This window comes from Ptiloglossa arizonensis, chromosome 8 (assembly GCF_051014685.1).
Source record: "Ptiloglossa arizonensis isolate GNS036 chromosome 8, iyPtiAriz1_principal, whole genome shotgun sequence".
NCBI lineage: Eukaryota > Metazoa > Arthropoda > Insecta > Hymenoptera > Colletidae > Ptiloglossa > Ptiloglossa arizonensis.
The window spans coordinates 21,522,914-21,542,012 of NC_135055.1; the positions used below are offsets into that span (position 1 = coordinate 21,522,914).

The 19,099-nt window shown below is 48.6% G+C and overlaps 1 protein-coding gene across 12 annotated transcripts in view; it reads right to left on the reverse strand.

Moving 5' to 3' along the window:
- The window catches only part of LOC143150504 (protein turtle), a 115,219-nt gene that overhangs the window by 55,191 nt on the left and 40,929 nt on the right, over positions 1 to 19,099 (reverse strand). For 6 of the 12 annotated variants that reach the window (XM_076318825.1, XM_076318828.1, XM_076318829.1 and 3 more), the window contains exon 5: positions 11,452 to 11,585. The exons of 2 other annotated variants lie outside the window; for them this stretch is intronic. In XM_076318825.1, the coding sequence (XP_076174940.1) occupies positions 11,452 to 11,585 (134 nt within the window). Of the gene's footprint in view, positions 1 to 11,414; positions 11,586 to 19,099 lie in introns of those variants that run through there. 4 more of the 12 variants (XM_076318830.1, XM_076318827.1, XM_076318834.1 and 1 more) reach the window with 3 other exon arrangements.

Sequence of the window (19,099 nt, forward strand, 5' to 3'; positions counted from 1 at the left end):
AAATATCAAGAGTCTACAGAGTGTTGTTAAAGTGATTGAATTTCGAGTCGAAAGAGGATAAAACTTTGTGGAAAAATAAATAAAAATTGAAGAGTCTACAGGGTGTTATCGAACTGGGCGAATTTCGAATCGAAAGAGGATGAATCTTCGTAAAAGAATAAATAAAAAATCAAGAGTCTACAGGGCGTTACCAATTGGGTGGCACGAGTCGAAAGAGGGGTGGATCTACGCGGAGACCCGAGTCGAAAACGCAGAGTCTGCAAAGCGTTCACAAACGTAGTGTATTTCGATTGGAAATACATTTCATTGGAAAGGGGATGTATCCGCTCCCTTCACGATTACGCAAAGTCACCACCTCGAGAATCGTCCCCTTGAAACTCCACGATACGCAACATTCACCGAACGTTACTCGTTACGAATCGTTCGAAACGAGCGGTGAAAAAATTGATCGCGATGCTGGGAAAAACAATCGGTACCCCGTGCTCGGTGTCGAATAAAACTCCACCGGCCCACCCCGCACGTTGCTCGTTTCTCGGTCGGTTAGGTCGGAGAACCTAATTACTGGCTCGCACTCGAAACAACGGCTTCCATTTCCCAAGGAATGCCCCCGCGGTCCGGGATTTGCATTTCCTTCTTGTTTGCGCTCCCAGGGAAAATAATTAACCCCGTGGCGCCCGGGCGAAACACGAGGGGGTGCGTTTGGTGAGGACCCGTAGAAAAAAGGACGCCGGGAAGTCGGCGCGCGGTCGCCGGAGTTTTATTTCGCGGCGGTCGACGAGGACGACGTTCTCGAGCGTAGAAAAGAAAATATTCGCTCCGGACCACGGATGGGAAAACTGCCAGGTTGCGGCCACCAACCCCGCCACCAGGATCGAGGAGAGTTCCTCGAGAAGGAGGACTCCAGGAGTCAGGTTTACTCCTAGGGGGTGAATGTCTCCCCGAGCGGAAACGCCGAAAGAAATTGAATCGCAAGAGAGAGAGAGAGAGAGACAGGACTCCTGTTCCTCTTTTTCTACAGGGTGAACGCAGGTTGACCTTAAACATTCTCCGAGCATACAACCCCATCCCCGAGAAGAAAATTACTAGATCGTAGGATAAGTTTTCTCGTTTTTTCCATTGCACGACAACAATTATGACGCTTCGAGATCGAACAAGTGTAAACATACAAACGAGTTGACAGATCTACGCGAGACTTCGCACGCGTTCGTCAAACGGTAGTGTTGGAATACAACGACATTGAACCATGCAGTACTTGAGAAGTCAAGAATTGGTGGATGAGCTTAATACCGGCTTTCCTATTGTTTCCGTTGGTGTGCCGAAATGATCGTTACAATCCGTTCAGTTGTTCGTAACCATACTCCGCTGCACGACTGTATTATATTTATCTAAAAATAAACGTCCTATTTACATTTTCTCTTGTGCTAAACAATTCCATAATCCCACAAGTAGTACCGGTTTTGGAATAAATAAAACGACGAACCCAACAGCTCCGTTTCTCATCGAACGACGATACTTATCGAGCAAAGTATTATTCGGCGTACCTGTACAACTCCCACGAAACAACTGAAGTATTCTTTTCCGTTTCCAAATCTCCGTACCGAAAGAACCGAGCACAGGAGGATTCTCGACCCGCTAGACACTCGGTCTACGAGCGTTTTCGAGCTCCGTTTTTTCCAAGTTTCTCTGGTTCCTTTTTCGCTCGGGTCTCCGTTCGCGCAGTTGACTTCTGTCTCCATTTGTTTCGTTAAATTACGTTACACTCGGAGCCGTCCGGTCGGCGGTCCGTCAAGCGGGCCGCTGGTCAACCCCCGAGCCACCCCTTCGCGTTCCACGACCCTTTCGAAAATAGAGGAGCGCGAAGAACAGGAAGAAAAACTCGCCTCGTTACCCGCGCACCGCTGCGCCTCGCCCGCTCGAGCATTAACACATTTCTCCGCGAACGTTTATTTATTTTCTTCTTTTCCTTTTTTTCTTCTTTTTTTTCACCAGCCACCCTCCACTTCGACAACTGCAGCGCGCGTCTAGCCAAAATCGTCGACCGCGGGGACCGAATGGAACACGTTTCGCGACGACGATCGTTTTTTCCGCGCCTGCCTTAATTGTTCCCCCGTCGACCACGAATTTACGACGCGAGGATGCGCTAGGGCTTCGAGGGCTCGTCTCGTTCGATTCTCCAATCCCCCAAGGGAGGGGTGGAAGGGTTCGCGACGTGCCCCGCGTCAATATTGTTTCAGGCGTTGACTCCCGTATCGGAGATACGAGGCTCACGGGGTCGTCTAGCCGACGAGAAATATCGATCTCTTTGATTTTCGACGAAACTGTACCGATTTGTACAGCGTCTATAAATAAACGATCGTTTATTTCCAATTTTGTAATTTATCCACTCCTTGAAGCCTCGTATCTTTCAAGATTAAAAAGAAAAAAATACTTTACTATTCGTATGGAAAAAAATGTGTCAGTAAGAAAACTTACTAGAATAAGAAAATCCAAATTTTCTCGATGGTAAACTTTTCGAGTGAACGCTACAGTGACGCTACGGACTACATTTGTTTCGAAGCTACGATTAAAAACAAGGAGTGAATAATTGAAGAGATCGCGGGTAGATTTCTAATTTTTACGAGGAAATACTCTCGAGAACCTCGAAACTATTGTTACGTCGAAGTCGCGGGTAGAAACGTAGCGCTGGTAACGGTAGAAATTGTTCTCGGAAGGGCCACTTTTTGACTATTTTTTTTTTTCAATTTCGTACTATGCGCCGTGTTATTTACCGTCGCAAACCATACCGAAACCCCCTCGAGAACGCGGTTTCGCGTCGAGTAGAAAATCCGCGATTCCGGGGGATTCAGCGAAGCTAGCGGAGCGCCCGGATGCAAATCTCCCCAGCGGAAGTTCGTTTTTCGGATTGGCGCGTGGGGTGCGGTGGCGCGCGACCAACCCCCCCGAACGTGGCCCACTTTGTTCCTCTTTTGATTGCTCCCCGCTCGAACACGCTCGAACGGTGCAAACGGACACGCGGGCAAATTATCCGCGAATAAACGCTTGTTTGATCGCGCCAGGTACACGTAGAAGCGACGGAAGCGGGGCCACGGGAAGGAGTCTCCCGGTGACAATCGTGACAAAACTGAAACAAACGTTAAAACGTCACCAACGATCGTGGCAATTTTCACCTCTTTGTAGCCGCGAATTAAATTCATCGCGGTTCATTGTTTGTCCCGTGCGTTCGCTCGGGAAATTTCCAACCGACTTCTGGAACCACAAAAAGGATTCGCACGTTCGCTACGACCGTTTGGAGAATCTAACGGGAACGTTGCTTAGAGGGAATACAGTATCGTCGGTGGCTCGAGAACGATTAGAAGCAATCGTTTTGCGAAACTTTGGGAAGAACCGTTCCGTGGTTGTAATAAAATCGTTGAAGCTATACTGTAGACCACGGGGAACGATCGAGAGTAATTTTAGCGATAAATATTCGAAACTCCCTCGCGATTACCGAAACGATTCTGTATCGTACAACGGTTCTGTATTCTAGCCAGTTACCTCGATATCGCCGGCGAATGTTTCTCCCGATGAGAAAATTCGTGGGAATCGAGGGACGGTAGTTAAGGGGGTTAATATCGGCGGTTAATTAATCGAAAGGTTCGAAACGGTTCGAACGGCGTAGGTGTGTTTGCGGTGCAATTCGGAGGCGTCTTAACGCGGTTCGAGGGGTACGGAGACGTTGTACGGGAAAGGAGCTCGCCGCGAGATCGAGTAGCTACCTGTTCCTCCGATGTTCCATTAGTCGAAACGAGAATATCGTTTAGATAAACGCCGGAGCAATTAAGCGGGGTGACGTTGCACCGGGTTGTTGCGTTCCATCGACGCGAAATCCTCGATAATTGTTCTCGCGGGCGTGACTCGCTCGGTGTTTCGCGTTGGCTCGCCGTGCGCTCGAATGTCGCGGAAAATGGGGAAAATTCGTTCACGGTCCCACATCCCCGGCTTCGTGTTCGCGTCCAACGAGATCTTGACTGCAGGTATTTCGCGTACACGGTGGCGAGAACTTGTTTGCGCGACCCTAATGCGGGCGTTCTCTTTCGTCCGTTCACGCGGAATAGCGCGCCCGCCAAAGAGTAAATAAAATACGCTTTGGTGTTCCCCGTCTCTGCTGGTACACGCATGGTCCGTGGTTACGGAAAAAAGGAAACACCGCGCGAAACACGCCGCGTCGGCGGTCTGCACCGAATTCCAAGGTATACCTGTATACCCTGCGTTTGCACGGGAATGCTGGTCGGGGAACTATCGACTCTCATATTTTCGAAACACCGTCACGCTTCGAATTAACCGCCGTGTGCCGATACAGGGTTCGTCGCGCTATCCTTTGTCCGTATTTTTTCATCGAGAGGTTCATTTTTCCCGGGAACAAGTACAGAAACGAGCTGTAATTTCGAATTCGAAGCGCTATAATTTCAAATTCGAAGCGCGGTAATTTCGAATTCGAAGCGCGGTAATTTCGAATTCGAAGCGCGTCGAGATTTTGGAATTTCTTTCCCGTCGCGACACCGCCCCAGTGTTCTCTTCGGGAGTGAAACTTTCGAGATGTTACGCCAATTAGAGTTCCGTGGTCCTCGCTGGCCATTTTTCGATTCAGACGAAACTTTGTCTTTCGTTTCTACCCAAGTTCCATCGAGTAATAATTACACTCCGAAGAATACTGTTCTTTTCTTAAAGTGTCTTCCCTGATAAAATACTTTTACCAATCCCTCGATTTCGTGAAATATTCGTCCAACCTTCCAACGATCTCGATAATCCAAATCATGTACACGTTGGATAATAATCTCGAGTGTATTCTACTGACTGGAGATCAGAGAAATTGCCCTCTTTCGAGAAACTCGTTCGTTTCCGATACACTCGACAATCTCTCGATCGAACGAAAAGAAACATATTTCGGGAAGGTTTCGATCGTCCACGGTGTTCGGTGAACGTTTACAAAATTGCACACGGACGAGCAGAAACGAAACGAGGGGTCGAGACGATCGTAGGCGCGCGGAGGAGGAAAGAGGAGGCGGAAGAGGCGCGCGAAAAGTGTTCGCGCGCGTCGCGGCCGCGGTTGGGAAAAACTCGGACGGGAAGAGAAATTAGTTGTCAGCCGCAGTGGCACGGGGTGAATCGAGGGGCAAGGGAGAGAAGCGGTTCGTAAGCCCCGGGGCACCCCGCGTGATTTATGCGCGCATAAAAAAGAAAACAGGCTGCACCGAACCCGTACCCCGGCGACCTCTGCCGCGGAGCGTCGCGCGGATCGCTTGGAAATGGAAATGGCGCATCGTTCCGAGGCTCGAGATTTCCGCTTCGTTCTCGAGGGGAAAATCACGCGAGTAGTGGGGGGAAACGATCCACGGATCACGTCCCTCGAGTGGCTCGCCGCGACGTCGTAATTAATTTCGCGTCGACTTAGAACGGGGATCGCCATCTTTCATTGGAAACTAATTTTATCGCCGCGTTCCCCGGTCGAAAAATCGCGGCCCGACCGGTCTCGTAACGGTGATTTATACACGTAACGGACGGAATAACGATCGTCGAGTTTCTTCTGTAAAAAAGAGAGTGTTCGAGCGGTACGAGATTTCGAGCGGATGATTCTTCGATGGAACTCTTATCGAGGTGAGCTTTTTACCGTTCTCTGGTAATTTTTCAGCGAGCTGAATTTTCAGAAAGATACATAGAACGGATTATCGGTTCGGTGTAGCGCCGAGAAGAGATCGGTAAGATTTTGCAGGAGAAACTTGGAGAGAAAAGGTGTTCCTTGCAGTTCTACGCGGTGGACCGTTAGAGTCGCGGGAAAAGTTTCGGGCGACCGGTAACAAGATTAGGGAACAGTCTCGCGAGTAGTTTCCTCGTATTCGGAAGAAAAGATTCACCCGGTAGGTGAGCCAAGTGTTGCGAAAGTAGTTATTTCGGGGAATAAAATTCATTGTATCTGATCTCGAGCGTATATAGTAGTATTTCGAAGCTCGTATCGGGCTGCTCAAACCGCGACGGAACCTTTCTCTCGGTTTAGTAAATAATCGCGTGTAAACGAAGACGGTCGGTGGTTCCTTTTGCTTTCGATTCGCTCGACCGTTTCGTCCAGCTACGTCTTCCCTTTGCCGGAATCGTCGAACAAAGACGCCACTTCCGGTAGCAAGCGTCCCTATCGAGAAAAACGTCGCTCGTCCGATGGGTCGCTGCTAATGATAACCGAACAATGACGTCCATTATACTCGCGATCAATTTATATCGGCTCGGTCCTCGGAACGGAACTGCGATCGCGGGAGGAAGTCGGTTGATCGCGGTTGCGCGCGCAGCTCCCCCGATCGTTATAAGAGGAGAGCCGGCCGCGCGGAACCGGATGCGATTGTCATTGCGGCAATCACAGTATTGTCCCGCGGAATCGATTGATCGATTAATTAATTACACGACGATGGATACGCAGGTTTGCCGAGTCAATATTGAATTCACGGTTAATGCGTTCCTGCCGGTCGATGCGGAGCCGGTAATCGTCTCGAAATCCGGTACAGTTCGACGCGACGAACTCGCTTCGGCGTTCTGTTTACCGCTGGGAACTCGAATTACGCGCCAAATTCCACGGATAATCCTATCCCGGCCGCGACATTTTTCTCGCCCTTGCAATCAAAATCGATCTTGGTCGCGATTTCTTTCGTTTCTTTTCCTACGTGGACTGTATCCTCCAAGTTCGTCCGCTTTTCAGATATTTTTAGCAACACAATCGAATGGTATTTTTCATGGAGAATTATTCTCCGTTGGGTACAAAAAACTATCATTCAAGTTTGATAATTTCTCTACCGCTTCCCTCTATCTACCAAAGATTTCCTCCCGTCGAAAGCTAGCCTCCGTTAACTATCAAACACACCACCGAACGCACTACTCGAGGCTACTCTCACTTCGGTACCTTTGCCTCGTACGAAAAACATCCTTTTCGTTCGGATCGTTAAACGACCTTCTCGATCTCAAAGAACACACCCCAGTGTACGTTCGTCGCAATCGCGAAACACTGACTCGATCTGACGGTGCATCGAATTCCAAAGAAGCACAACAAACCCCTCTATATTCTCCTCTGTTGAGAGAAGTAAAGAATATCTCGTTGGTTGTTGCTGGAATCACGGTTACGCGATTCAAGGTATTACATCGCGAGTTAATTTCTTGGCTAATTGCGAAAGAGTTTCGAGAGCGTGTGTCTCACGTGGTTGGTCGGTCGGCTCGTTTTCCACGGTGCCGGCGGTGGGTGGGATTAAACGATACACGACGCCTCGGGCGTAGGTTCGCACGTGACACAGGGATTAGTCCGCCGGAATCCATCGGGGAGTGGCGAGGGGCATGCGGGGTGTAGCGACTGTCTCGTAACGACAACGAGATAACGCATCGCGGGCGCAGCTGTAATTTTTTAATGCTACACCGACGATACGAGAGACCATTCGTCTTGTGGCGTGTTAGGTGCGCGGTCGTGCTCGCGTGCGAGCTCTGGGATTGCCGGCAGGCTGGGATCGCCGCGCGCTCGCCTTGATTAAAAGTCTCGACGCCGCGCGATGGGACTTCGGAGGTGTTCCGATACCATCGACACACTACCGTCAGAAATTGATCCCCTTGTATCGATCCATTGAGCGGAACGATTACCAACGTTTCGAGACTTATCGAGACACGCGATTCTCGTATCGATACGTATCAATTGAATCGGTTAACGATACCTGGTTACGCGTCGCATCGGGAACGAAACAACCGATCGCGCAGGGAACCACGATAGAGATATCGTTCTCGTTCGCACGACTGTCCGAATAAGTTTACATTCTTCGTGAACGAACACCGGAGGAGGGCAGGTGCTAATTCTACGGGCGAATCGATCGGTGATAAGGACCATTCGTGAGAAATTTTAGCGCGACAAATTTCTGCAAACGGAATTCGAACGCGGAAACGTGCTAGCGTGAAAAATTCTAGCGCGAAAAATTGCAGCGATGCACTTCCATTGCGCAGAGACTCTAATGGGACGAGAATTTTGGCGCGAGAAGATTCCATTGCTCGAAAATTCTAAAAGTTGTCTTGGATGTATTGCTCACCGGTGTCTCGGTTAGCTCACTCGGTGTCTTTGGATCGGTCCCGTCGCGAAAAAAGTGCAACGATGCAATTCTATTGCATAGAAATTGTAACGGAACGAAAATTCTGGCGCGAGAAGATTCCATTGCGCGAAAATTCTAGCGCAGAGAGTAACATTTGCTCCGATTTGCGTCGATAATTCTCAATTGTGAAAATAGACTCGCGTCGTTGTTTTGGATGCATTGCTCACCGATGTCTCGATTAGGATACTTTGACTCGATATTTTGGAATTGATACATATCGATACCGATGAATGCGTCTTTGGATCGGTCCCGTCGCGAAGTCTACGCTGGACAGATTGTCCCCAAAGAAATACTTAAAGCTCGCGTGGCGAATCCCACGCGCCGAATCCGCGAGTCGCGCGCGCCCGCGGTTCATGCAAAAAGCACCAGAGGTTAGAGAGACAGAGACGTGATTTCCTGAGATTCCCCCTCCAAGAGGGAGGGAATGTGCACTAACCGGTCGTCTTCTCCCGATCGGTGAACTCCTCCGTGTACGAATTCGAAGTGAAAGAAATGTATATTTCGTAACGTAATTCGATCGAGAAATTAACAGCCATTTGAAATGGAGTTTACCGATCGGGAGACTCGTAACGCTTCTCGGAGAAAGAGAGAGAGAAAGAGAGAAAGAGAAAGAGAGAGACTTTGATAGACATTTGGAAACGTTCTTAGGCCGGCGTCCCATTGCTGGAGCACATTAACCCGTTTACTTCTTCACGATACGTTCTGTCTACAGTCCATCTTTAAAAAATATTTCCTCCTCCGATAACGAACAATTCCTATTCGAGGAAAAATCTATCGTATTTGTCTTATACGCGCGAGAGAATATTTTCGGATGGAACACGATCGATGGTTCCGGAGTAGTTTCGTTCGTAATTTTTTTTTGTTCAAATTTAACCATAAACGGGTTAAAGGCGTCGCGGGGAAGCGTCGCGCGCTCGTTCTCTCGCGAACTCGTGTAAAATGATGATTCGCGTGGGATAAGAGAGTGTGAAATGAGAGAGAAACCGTACGCGCGAGTGAATCGAGCTAATCGGAGGGAACGTTTGCTGGCTGAGAGAACGTGTGATCGGATGACTGTTGATCGACGTAGAAAAACGTGCTCTGCCCTCTCCAGTCCGGATCAGATATATACGTATGCAAAATATATAGAAGTATGTATATATATATATATATATATATATATATATATATAGAGAGAGAGATATCGTGGAGACAACTGTTGTACGTAATAGTTACTGCTACGCGAGCGGGAAGCCAACGAAATTGTTCCCGCTCCGGATGTGAACCAGAGGCGTGTCCCGTTCGCCCGACGATTCCAACCGTGAACGAGAATACACAAAAAAACGCGAACGAAAAAACGTAAGCACTGTAAGCGAACAAATCGCTGAATAAACAATACGTAAGCCAATTCACAGTACCGTCGACAATCATTGCAAATGCTTTAAGAACGTAATGTGTGCCCACGGAGCCCCGCTCGGTTCGTTTCTCCGTTCGACTCGCTTCTGGTATCGGTACGGCCTCTACGCGTCTCGCGAGAATCGTGTATCTTCCCGATAAATAATAAAATATAAAAATGGACGATGTTTCGGCGCGTACGCGTCCACGTCGAAGCGTAAACTGTACACATCGCGGTGTGGTTTAAACGCGTCGCTTCGAGGATCGAGTATCGCCTAGGGAGTCCGCTTCGACTCTTCGCTCTTGTTTGGAAATTTTCGCGCGGATTTCACCGAGTTGCTCGTCGCGAGAGAGAACACTCCCGAGCACATCGGTGAGTCGAAAAGAAACTCGTCAAATTCTCCAACGAGCTTCTACCCGAGGTGTCGGTGACTTTTAATTAATATTATCATCGCGGAAATTTGTGCAATATTACCTCGAGAGGTTACGAATATTCCGATATCCGAATTCGTGTCGAGTGGAAGGTTTCTCGGCGCGAGTAGAAGTAGTACACCATGATCGGGCACGGTGGTGTACCCTATCTTCGATAACGATTCTCTTGGAAACGAAAGCTCGCGTGGAAAGAAAAATTTACCGGATCTTCTTTAGCCATTTTCGCGCGAAGAATCGATATTGCGAGAATTTTTATTTTTTATACGTTTTTCTAACTGGAATATTGTTACGTAGTCGCGGCAAATAGTCAAACGGAAAGTTTGAACGCACTTTGCGAGTGATATACAATTCTCTCGTTAAAATCGAAGCGTTGGTATTGGCGCGCCCCAAAGAATCTTCGATATCCATTTCCCCGGAAACGAAGGCTCCCGTGAAAAAAAACACTATTCCGCATATTTTATTCACTTTTACGCGAAGAATCGATGCGCGACAATTTTAATTTTTTACGTACATTCGAAACTCTGCTACTACCGTCCAGCTTCGAAAAACAGTCAAACGGTACGTTTTCAACGCGTTCGGAGAACGATTTGCAATTACCTCTAGTTAAAATCGAATCGTTGGAATTGGCGCGTCCCAAAGAATCTTCGATATCGATCATCCCCGGAAACGAAGGCTCCCGTGAAAAATAAAAACGCTATTCCACGTATTTTATTCACTTTTACGCGAAGAATCGACGCGCGACAATTTTAATTTTTTACGTACATTCGAACCTCTGCCGCTACCGTTCGACGTAAAGAAAAAAAGGAAAAAAATATTCAAACAGAACGTTTTCAACGCTTCCAGAGAACGATTTGCGATTCTTTGGTTAAAATCGGAGCGGTCCCCCAGTACCGAGGAAAATCAATGAAACGGAAAAAGGGACCGGGTCGGAAGGCGGGCTAGCGTGGCGCGGTTTGAAAAATTGAAACGGTCCGCGAGTCTCTGGTAAATAGATACATCGGCGCGCAGGTCGGCCAGTGACCGTGTCTGTCGCTGGCAGAGGAAACGATAAAAAGAGCAACGACGCGGGAGGCGGAGGGCGGAAGATTCGATCGCGCGGCTCACACGAGAGTACCATTCATCCGTACGCTAGACTCTTTCTGTCGCCCTCTGCCCGCCGCGCCGGTTTCACGCTCCAGTTCTCGATTACGCAACGTTCGACCGGGAAAATTAAAAAGAAGCGACCTGGCCGCACGGCGGAACCGAGTCGACGGTTTTCGTCGGTTTCGAGTTCACCGTTCGAAATATCCGGTCCCCGATCCACGTGGGTCAGTCGCGATCCAATTGTCTCGTTCGAATCGAAACTTCGCCGAGCCCGAACCGAACGAATCGATCACGCACGCGGAACGATCTCGCGTATCGAGTTGTTCCCTACCCGATACCAGAACGCCGTGGCCACTTCGAGCGGGGCTCGCGTATTTAACTCACGGATATAGAGAGCAGAGGGTGTCGTCCGATATCGTACCGTGTCGCCTACCTTCTTCTCCCATTGGAGAACGTAGGGTACTGGGTCCTCACCGGGGAACTCTACGTGACAGTTGAAGACAACGTTCTCCCCCAGGATTGCCGTGATGTGCACCGCATCCTGGTGGCAGAGACCTGAAACACACCGTTGCAAAACAACTTTATTTCACCTGACAGCCTACCTGTCGCGTTCGTACGCGATTCGGTTATTGCGCGATCAAGTCTCGGAAAAGATCACCGTGGTCTCGCGTTATCGTAACTCGAATACGTACGAGGTACCGATCGATCGGTGCTGAAAACGATCGATATTAAATACCAAGATAGTTGCGATTCGTTTACACAGACACCGCCGCGAAACGAGATGCAATTCGAAGCGTCGAAGAGGACGCGAAACTTCGAAGCTCTCGATACTTTCTGTAAGATTTATTTCTTCGAAAAACGTATCCTTTTTGCGAACGAAGTAACGTTTAAGAAAGAATTTCGCTTCTAAGAATTTCGATCGTCACGATCGGAGATTCTATTCCCATCCCCCCGAGAGAAGCTCGAAACTTGTTCTTTCCGAAGAGAGTAACATTCGCGAAAAAATGTCGCTTCCAAGAATTTCGATCGTCACGATCGTAGATTCTACCATCGTCTTGCGAGAAAAATTCGCAGGCAGGACCGAGCTCGTGTTTTTCACGCGGGTTGATAAATCTCCGGTTAATATTCTCCGCGAAACTGAACGGAAACATTGCCGAAAGGCTGTGCTCTCTAGCTATCGAGGATTTCGTACACTCGGTATCGTCGAAGGGTAAAAAAATCTCCAAATACCGAGCGAGTGCTCCCGGTTCGGGAATATTCGGCTAGAAAATTCGTGAAAGTTCACCGGTCGAAACTTTACGAATTCCGAGTTCTCGGAGGCTCCGTGAACTCCCCGAACTCGTGGGACGACTCTCACGGTAACCAAGAGAGCGATGGACGAAGAGATGTAATTCAGAGAAAGAGAGAGAGAGAGAGAGAGAGAAGTTCGAACACGATAGATATTTTGTAAAACTGTTCCGGGGCTCGGTTTTCGCGCGCCCTTAACTTTTCCGCGAGCCACTCCAGCCCCGTGGCGAACTTCCTGATTTACCGAGGTAACTTCCGACCCCCCTCAAACACCCCATTCCCCGCCCCTGCTGTATTTTTCGGAATCCGAGCGCGAGTCTTCGGGAGACGGTTGCGCGAGCAAAACTCCGACTGCAAATTCGACGGAAGTAATCGAACCGACTGACATAAACGCGTACGGGGATGTTTTCGACGCGGTGGGGAGGGGGCGAGGTGGCGAACCAAGAGACGGTAAACGCCGAGCGTCGTTTAACGGGTCGCCAAACTTTAAGGACGCTTCGTACGCCCCCGGGGGAGTCGCGAGCAACGCGTCAAAAGCACCCCGAGAAACATCCGTGGCTCGAGGGGTAAAAAACGTGGATCGTCCCCCGACACGATGGGATCCATTCGAATAATGGATCCCGACTTTGATACCATTCTCTTTGACTCGCGTCGCGCCGCGGCGCGAACGCGACGCCCTCGTGACGTCGCGAGCGCGACAAAGCCCCTGTAATAAATCCAACCCCCACCCGGAACACAGGGCCGCGAGACGGTACGCGCGATCGAACTCGTGGAATTGTCAGTATTATTATTATTATTGTTGTTGTTGCGCGAAGACACCTTTGATAACGGCCCAGAGACAATTCCGGTGCACGGGTGCGAATTAATGGAACGTGTTGACGGGTAATCGATAGGGTAGATAAAGAGAAACGAAAGATCAAGAATGATTGTTTCAGATTTTTTTTGTTTCTTCAATTGGGAAGTTTAGTAGAGGAATTTCTAACGATTCAAATGTTTCTCGAGAAATAGGGATGATTTTTGGGCGGAGAGTCCGCGGTTGGATCATCCTCGCGATAAAGAAGGGTCTTGGGGTTGAAGAGAGGGTGAGGGGATGGTTCCTTTTCTGAGAATTTTTCATCATCTTCGAACGAAAGTAGAATATCGAGTACGAGGGATCGGTTGACCCGTTTGCATCGTAGAATATGATGCAACGAAGAATATGGATTTATCGTTAAGTTTGCGGTGAATTTAAATAGAATGTTTCCAAAGGTGTCGCAAACTCGACACTTTGGTGATTTTTGGACAACGATAACGAAGTTTCTACATACGTACTTTAAAAGGAAGTTTCACTCTTAAACCTAAGAGTGAAATAAATTTCAGCAACGAATCAAGGGAGTCCTCCGTGTACGAAACGGAAGATTTTAAAAACGCAATTCAACCGAGTTATTCTGTCCTCGGTCACCGACGTTCGCTCGCAGTGTGAACGTATACACTCTGGTATACGAGTGGATAATGGCCAGGAAAATTGCGCGTATATGCGCTAACGAGGCAAATGGTTTAACCCTTTGACTGCGGGCGACTTCCACGCAAAACCCACACTCCGTGCGGGAAATTTTCCCACGTATTTAACGTACGCGCAAATCGAACGCCCATAGGCGTTTACCGCACGCGATCGATCGACCGAACGCCTGTAGACGACAATCGAATTCAAAGGGTTAAAATAACTGGTAAAATCAACTCTGCTCCAGGGAACGCACTATGCCAATCGGTCACTGATTAGAGGGTTAGGTTCAACCGCTCTAAAACTTTTTCCATTCAACATTTTCCAGCCTCCTCGCTCCGATATCTCCAAACCTTTCTCTACGTCCACCTACCCCGTGCCTTCTTCTCACAGTTTCTATATTTTCTAAACACCCAAACACTCTACCACCCTCAATTTCGTCCCTACCGTTCTCAATTAGAACATAATCAGAAGTGACAAGAGCTCAACGAATCAAATTTAATCAAACCCTCGACAACCTTCCCTGTTTGCCTCTTCCAAAGTTTTTATCCTTCTCTCACAATTTCTATATTTTCTAAACACAAAAACACTCTACCACCCTTAATTTCGTCCCTACCGTTCTCAATTAGAATTTAATCAGAAGCGACAAGAGCTCAACGGACCAAATTTAATCAAACCCTCGACAACCTTCCCTGTTTGCCTCTTCCAAAGTTTTTATTCAAACGATTAGCTGCACATTTTCGCGCAATTATACCAGCTTTGAACATCCACCGCGCATGATTTTAACGCGTGTCGAGTATCAATCTCGACGATGTTACAAAAGGTTTAAACCAGACGCGAAATACATCCCCCGTATTCGAGTCCCGTGTCTTCGAGGGTGAAATCGATCCAGTCCTCGGCCTATGGCGGATCGCGCAATCTGACTTTCTCGCGATAAGGAGAAACGCGGTAGGGTCATTAGCATTGCTAACGACCCGCTGACCAAATTATCGACGTTGTAGGAAACGAGGGACGGACGCGTTCGTAGCTCGCATTTCTGCTCGCGGTGTAACCCTCTTACCGCAACCCCTGCACGCATCGCGCATAATAATTCGAGCCAGAGGAACGCCCAACGCGCGTATCCTGTCCCATTATCGCGATCGAGTCCCCAGCTGGGAGTGGCCCAGTCCCTGAAACAACTGTTTTTATTGTCAACCGTCGTTAAACTTTCAACGCGGCCACGAAGGGGTGGTTGCTGTGTCTATATGTGTGTGTTTACGCACCGCGGCCACCTCGTTATCGCGAGAAACAGGTTCGCGAACCTCTGGACGAAGGGGTCGGTGCACAATTAGCGAAACTGTTATCGCGATAAACCGTTAAGTACCTACGGCCAAGGGACCCACAATTTCGAAACGTTTCCTTGCGAATTTTCGCAAAAGAATCTAGAGCACCACCCTCCGACTCTCTTTGAAACTTTCGTCGCGGTGGTGTGGAACGCGAACGTAACTTTTCGTTAATTTAAGAAAAAGGCGTGTGCTGGTATGGTCGAAAGTGTCGGATGTGTGTTACTGTAAAATGGAAGTTGAAAAATAGAATAACCACGCTCCGAAAAGTAGAATAGCAATAATTCCCTCTGAAAGAGTTGAGAAGGTAGCATCGTGTTTATCTTGGATTTTCGATCGCGTACTTTTTATTATATTCGCTTCGATGTTTCCTTCCTCTTTCTTTCACAGCGTTAATCGAAATACGTACTTTTATTTTTCATCGTAGTCGCTATTACCGCGATCGGAATTTTTCTGGACGCACGAATGTTCCATCGCTCTCGCGATAAATATTTCTCTCATTCCCCTCACCTTGGCGACGGAATTTCAATCAACACCGTCAAAGGAAATTTTATCTCGTCGACGCGGGGGACTTCTTTACAGATAAAATCAACGTATTCCGTTTTTACTTCCGCTTTAAATCCGCTTACACCGCTTTCGTTCCTTGCGAAACGGCCGTGGAACGTTTTTTATCGACGCAAATAAAAAAAGGAAGAAAAAAAGAAAAGGAAAAAGATGAAATAAAATGGTAGAATTTCCAGGGTGAAATGGCAGTTCAATTTCGGAGCGGCCATTGACGATCGGATCGAAATTCGAATTTTCCCTGTCCGGTAAAAGACAAACAAAGAAGCAATAGAGACCAGTTTGCGTTCTCGAAACGAAGGCCGCGCCCCGATAGTGCTTCGGCAGCTTTTCATACAGTCCGTTTATCAACACGTCAAACGCTTCGTCGTTGGGGAGAAAAAAAAAAAAAAGAAGAAAGAAAAAAAAATCCCACTGGCGCACGCGCAACGGACACGACAGCCCCCGGGGGCGTCCGATGCGGGCGACCACCCAAAAAACTAAATGAGACTTTCCAAAGAGGGCTCCTCTAGCTGGAACGTAAAAGCGCCGTGGAAATTGTCTTCGTCCGCGGGAACAATGGCTCGCGGCCCTCCGAAATTCAGCTTGCACGCGTGCATCGGCGGAAGAAGACGCGAAATTACCAGAGAAGAGAAAAGACTGGTTCGATCCACCCCCGTGAAGATCAGGTTGGAGGTAAACCTTGTTAATATACAAAATCACAGCGATCGACGCCTTCTCGAACTCTTACCGGTACAATCTTTCCTAAATTGAAAGATTTTCCATTTCTTTCACGTTTCATTTGCGCCAGATACACCTCACCTACGAGCATGTAATTTTCTTTTGAAAATTCATTCGTTGTCGAACTGGAATCGGTCGCGTGTGAATTTTTTGACGATAAATCTACTCATTCTGGAATTTGTCGATTCTCTGTGTTCGAATATAATTTTCGGTAGCGATTCTCCGTCGATTCGCTCGCGCGATTCGCACCACCGAGCGTGCAAGGTACGCGCGGTACTTGGGGCTTATTATTCGCGCAGAACGAATAGGAGTTAAAGATTATTCGAGGAATCGAGGGACTCGAGCGTCTTCGTCGTCTAGTGCGCGACTTTGATCGTCGCTCGAGTCTTCGGTTCCATTGTCGGCGGCCATTGTTCGTATTATTGGCAGCTTGGGATCGAGGTGTGCGTTCGCCAAGAGCTGTGCATACGTATGCGGCGCGTCGGAGCGTCGATTCGCTTCCAGAGTGTGCATCGGTCCACGCGCTCCTTTTCCCGGTGTGTCACCTCTACCGTTCGTGTGACCAAGGCTTCTATTTGCCGCACAAAGAGCGCGCGCACGCTCGGACACACCGTTACCTGTGATCGGGACGAGCGAAAACGACCGACGACGGATCTCTGAATCGCGGGAAAGCGAGAACGGGGAACAGAGACCACGAGGGAGCAAACGAGATCGAATTAGAGCAAGTTCGAGCAAGATGGAGCAAGATAGAGCTAGATGGAGCAAGATAGAGCAAGATAGAGCTGGATGGAGCTGAATAGAGCTAGATGGAGCGCGATAGAGCGAAAGAGAAGAACAGGAGAGGGAAGCCAACACGTTTGTCGTTTCAACGACGACACTCCCTCTTCCTCTCCCCTCGATTGCACCTAATTGGACCCGACAAGATTTGTCGATTCTCGTTCACCCACCGATTCATCGTCCGAGCTTTGAATTTGAAAAACCAACAATCGACGCTTCTCCCGTTTAACGCGGTCTTCTTCAAATATTGAACTTGCAAGGAGCATCGGTCAATCACGGATTTCGACGGAACTTCGGCAAAGAAGAATAATAGAGCGTGCTTACTACCTTTTAGAGTTCCGAGTTTTCCAACGAAATCCATGGGCTTCGTAAGTACGAAAGTCTTGGAAATATTGTGCATCGATCCCCCCGTTTAGAATGTTGCTCTTTCATACGGAAAATCCATCGATATCGCCTGCTTAGAAAACACCCAAAGCCAGGTGCACAGACTTTGCTTATTTCAAACATATGCCACTCGGTTCTCGCGACACTAACGAGGACTGTCTCTCTCTCGGATTTTAACATGCACTCGTAGGATGCTAAAGTACGCTTATTAGAATGTCCCGAACATCAGATTGTAGACACAAATAATCGAAGTTTAACACAGTTTACGCGATACGTTTCGCGTAGACCCGGATGAAACACTTTCAGAAACTCGTGTGGAAACAAATGATATACAAATGAATACTCTTGCACGGTATTAAACAACGGTTGTCCCGGTCGCTCGTGGCAGTATCGGTAGTTTCGATACGAAAAGATTCCTCTTCACCGATTCCCCGCGTACCGTTACTCCGTGGCGGATCTTCGCTCTTATTACGACGATAATAATAATATCGCCGGTTGAATTTTTCTTCTCCCGATGGCACGGAGGACACACGATACGTCGGGCGAAGGCACGCGTAACAAGATACGGTTTCGTTGCCCCGACCGTGCACACGGGGGACGCAACGTCGAGACGCCGGGGACACAGGGGGCACCGCGGCGCAAGAAGATTCTCATCTTCTTCGTCGCCGAATTTTCAGGTAGCGACGAGCCGTGAAATTAAACGGGCACTCGATCGGCTCGTGAGTCTTGTATCGCGTGCAAGCTAAATAGTTAGACGCGCGAGCGGGAACGTTCGGCGAGTAGCGAACGCTTAAGCTCGCTACACACGCGACGAAGACGGCCGACAAACGAGACGACGCGGACGAAGCAATTAACCAGAGGTTAACGAGCATTCTACCGCCTTCGCTAACTTTCGCCTCGAGTGTAGGTTTTAATTATTTACCGTAATTGGATGCTCCTCGGGTAAATATATCCCGAAACCTGGCCGTCTCTCCACGACGAGCGTCCTCGTGGTTCGACCTTCGCGGTTAATCGGCCACAACCGAGTCGAGATTTCACCGAGACGCCTTCGAATTACGTAAAACAATTTTCCGAATTAGTTTTTCTAATTACCTCCGAACTCGCTTCTGGTGATTCTTCGTTGAAAATGGAAACGAAGAAGCTCTCGTTTCGGGCGCGAGAGGAGATCGACGGTTATCGGTAGGTTCGATATTTTTTAATAACGATGTTATCGAGCGATTGAAGAAGTAACGACGATAACTCGAATTTCTACGGTATTCTTTTCAGGTGTGCTCGATCGATCGTCGCGTCGCGTTCTCCCGTATGGAACGGGCTTTAGCAAGGGCAACGTACCCTCCGGGAAGGGACAACGTCATTTGCAACTCGTTTCATCGCCTGCCATCTGGGCCGCTTTGAAGGCAGCTACGAGGAAGAAACCATAATCGCTCGCCGCCAACACGCGCGAGCGGATGCCTCGTGTGTACGTAATTTATGGCTACCATGTGCCGTTCCACGGCCACGGGTCTCTGCAATCCGGAGAGGAATTTAATCGCGGCCGA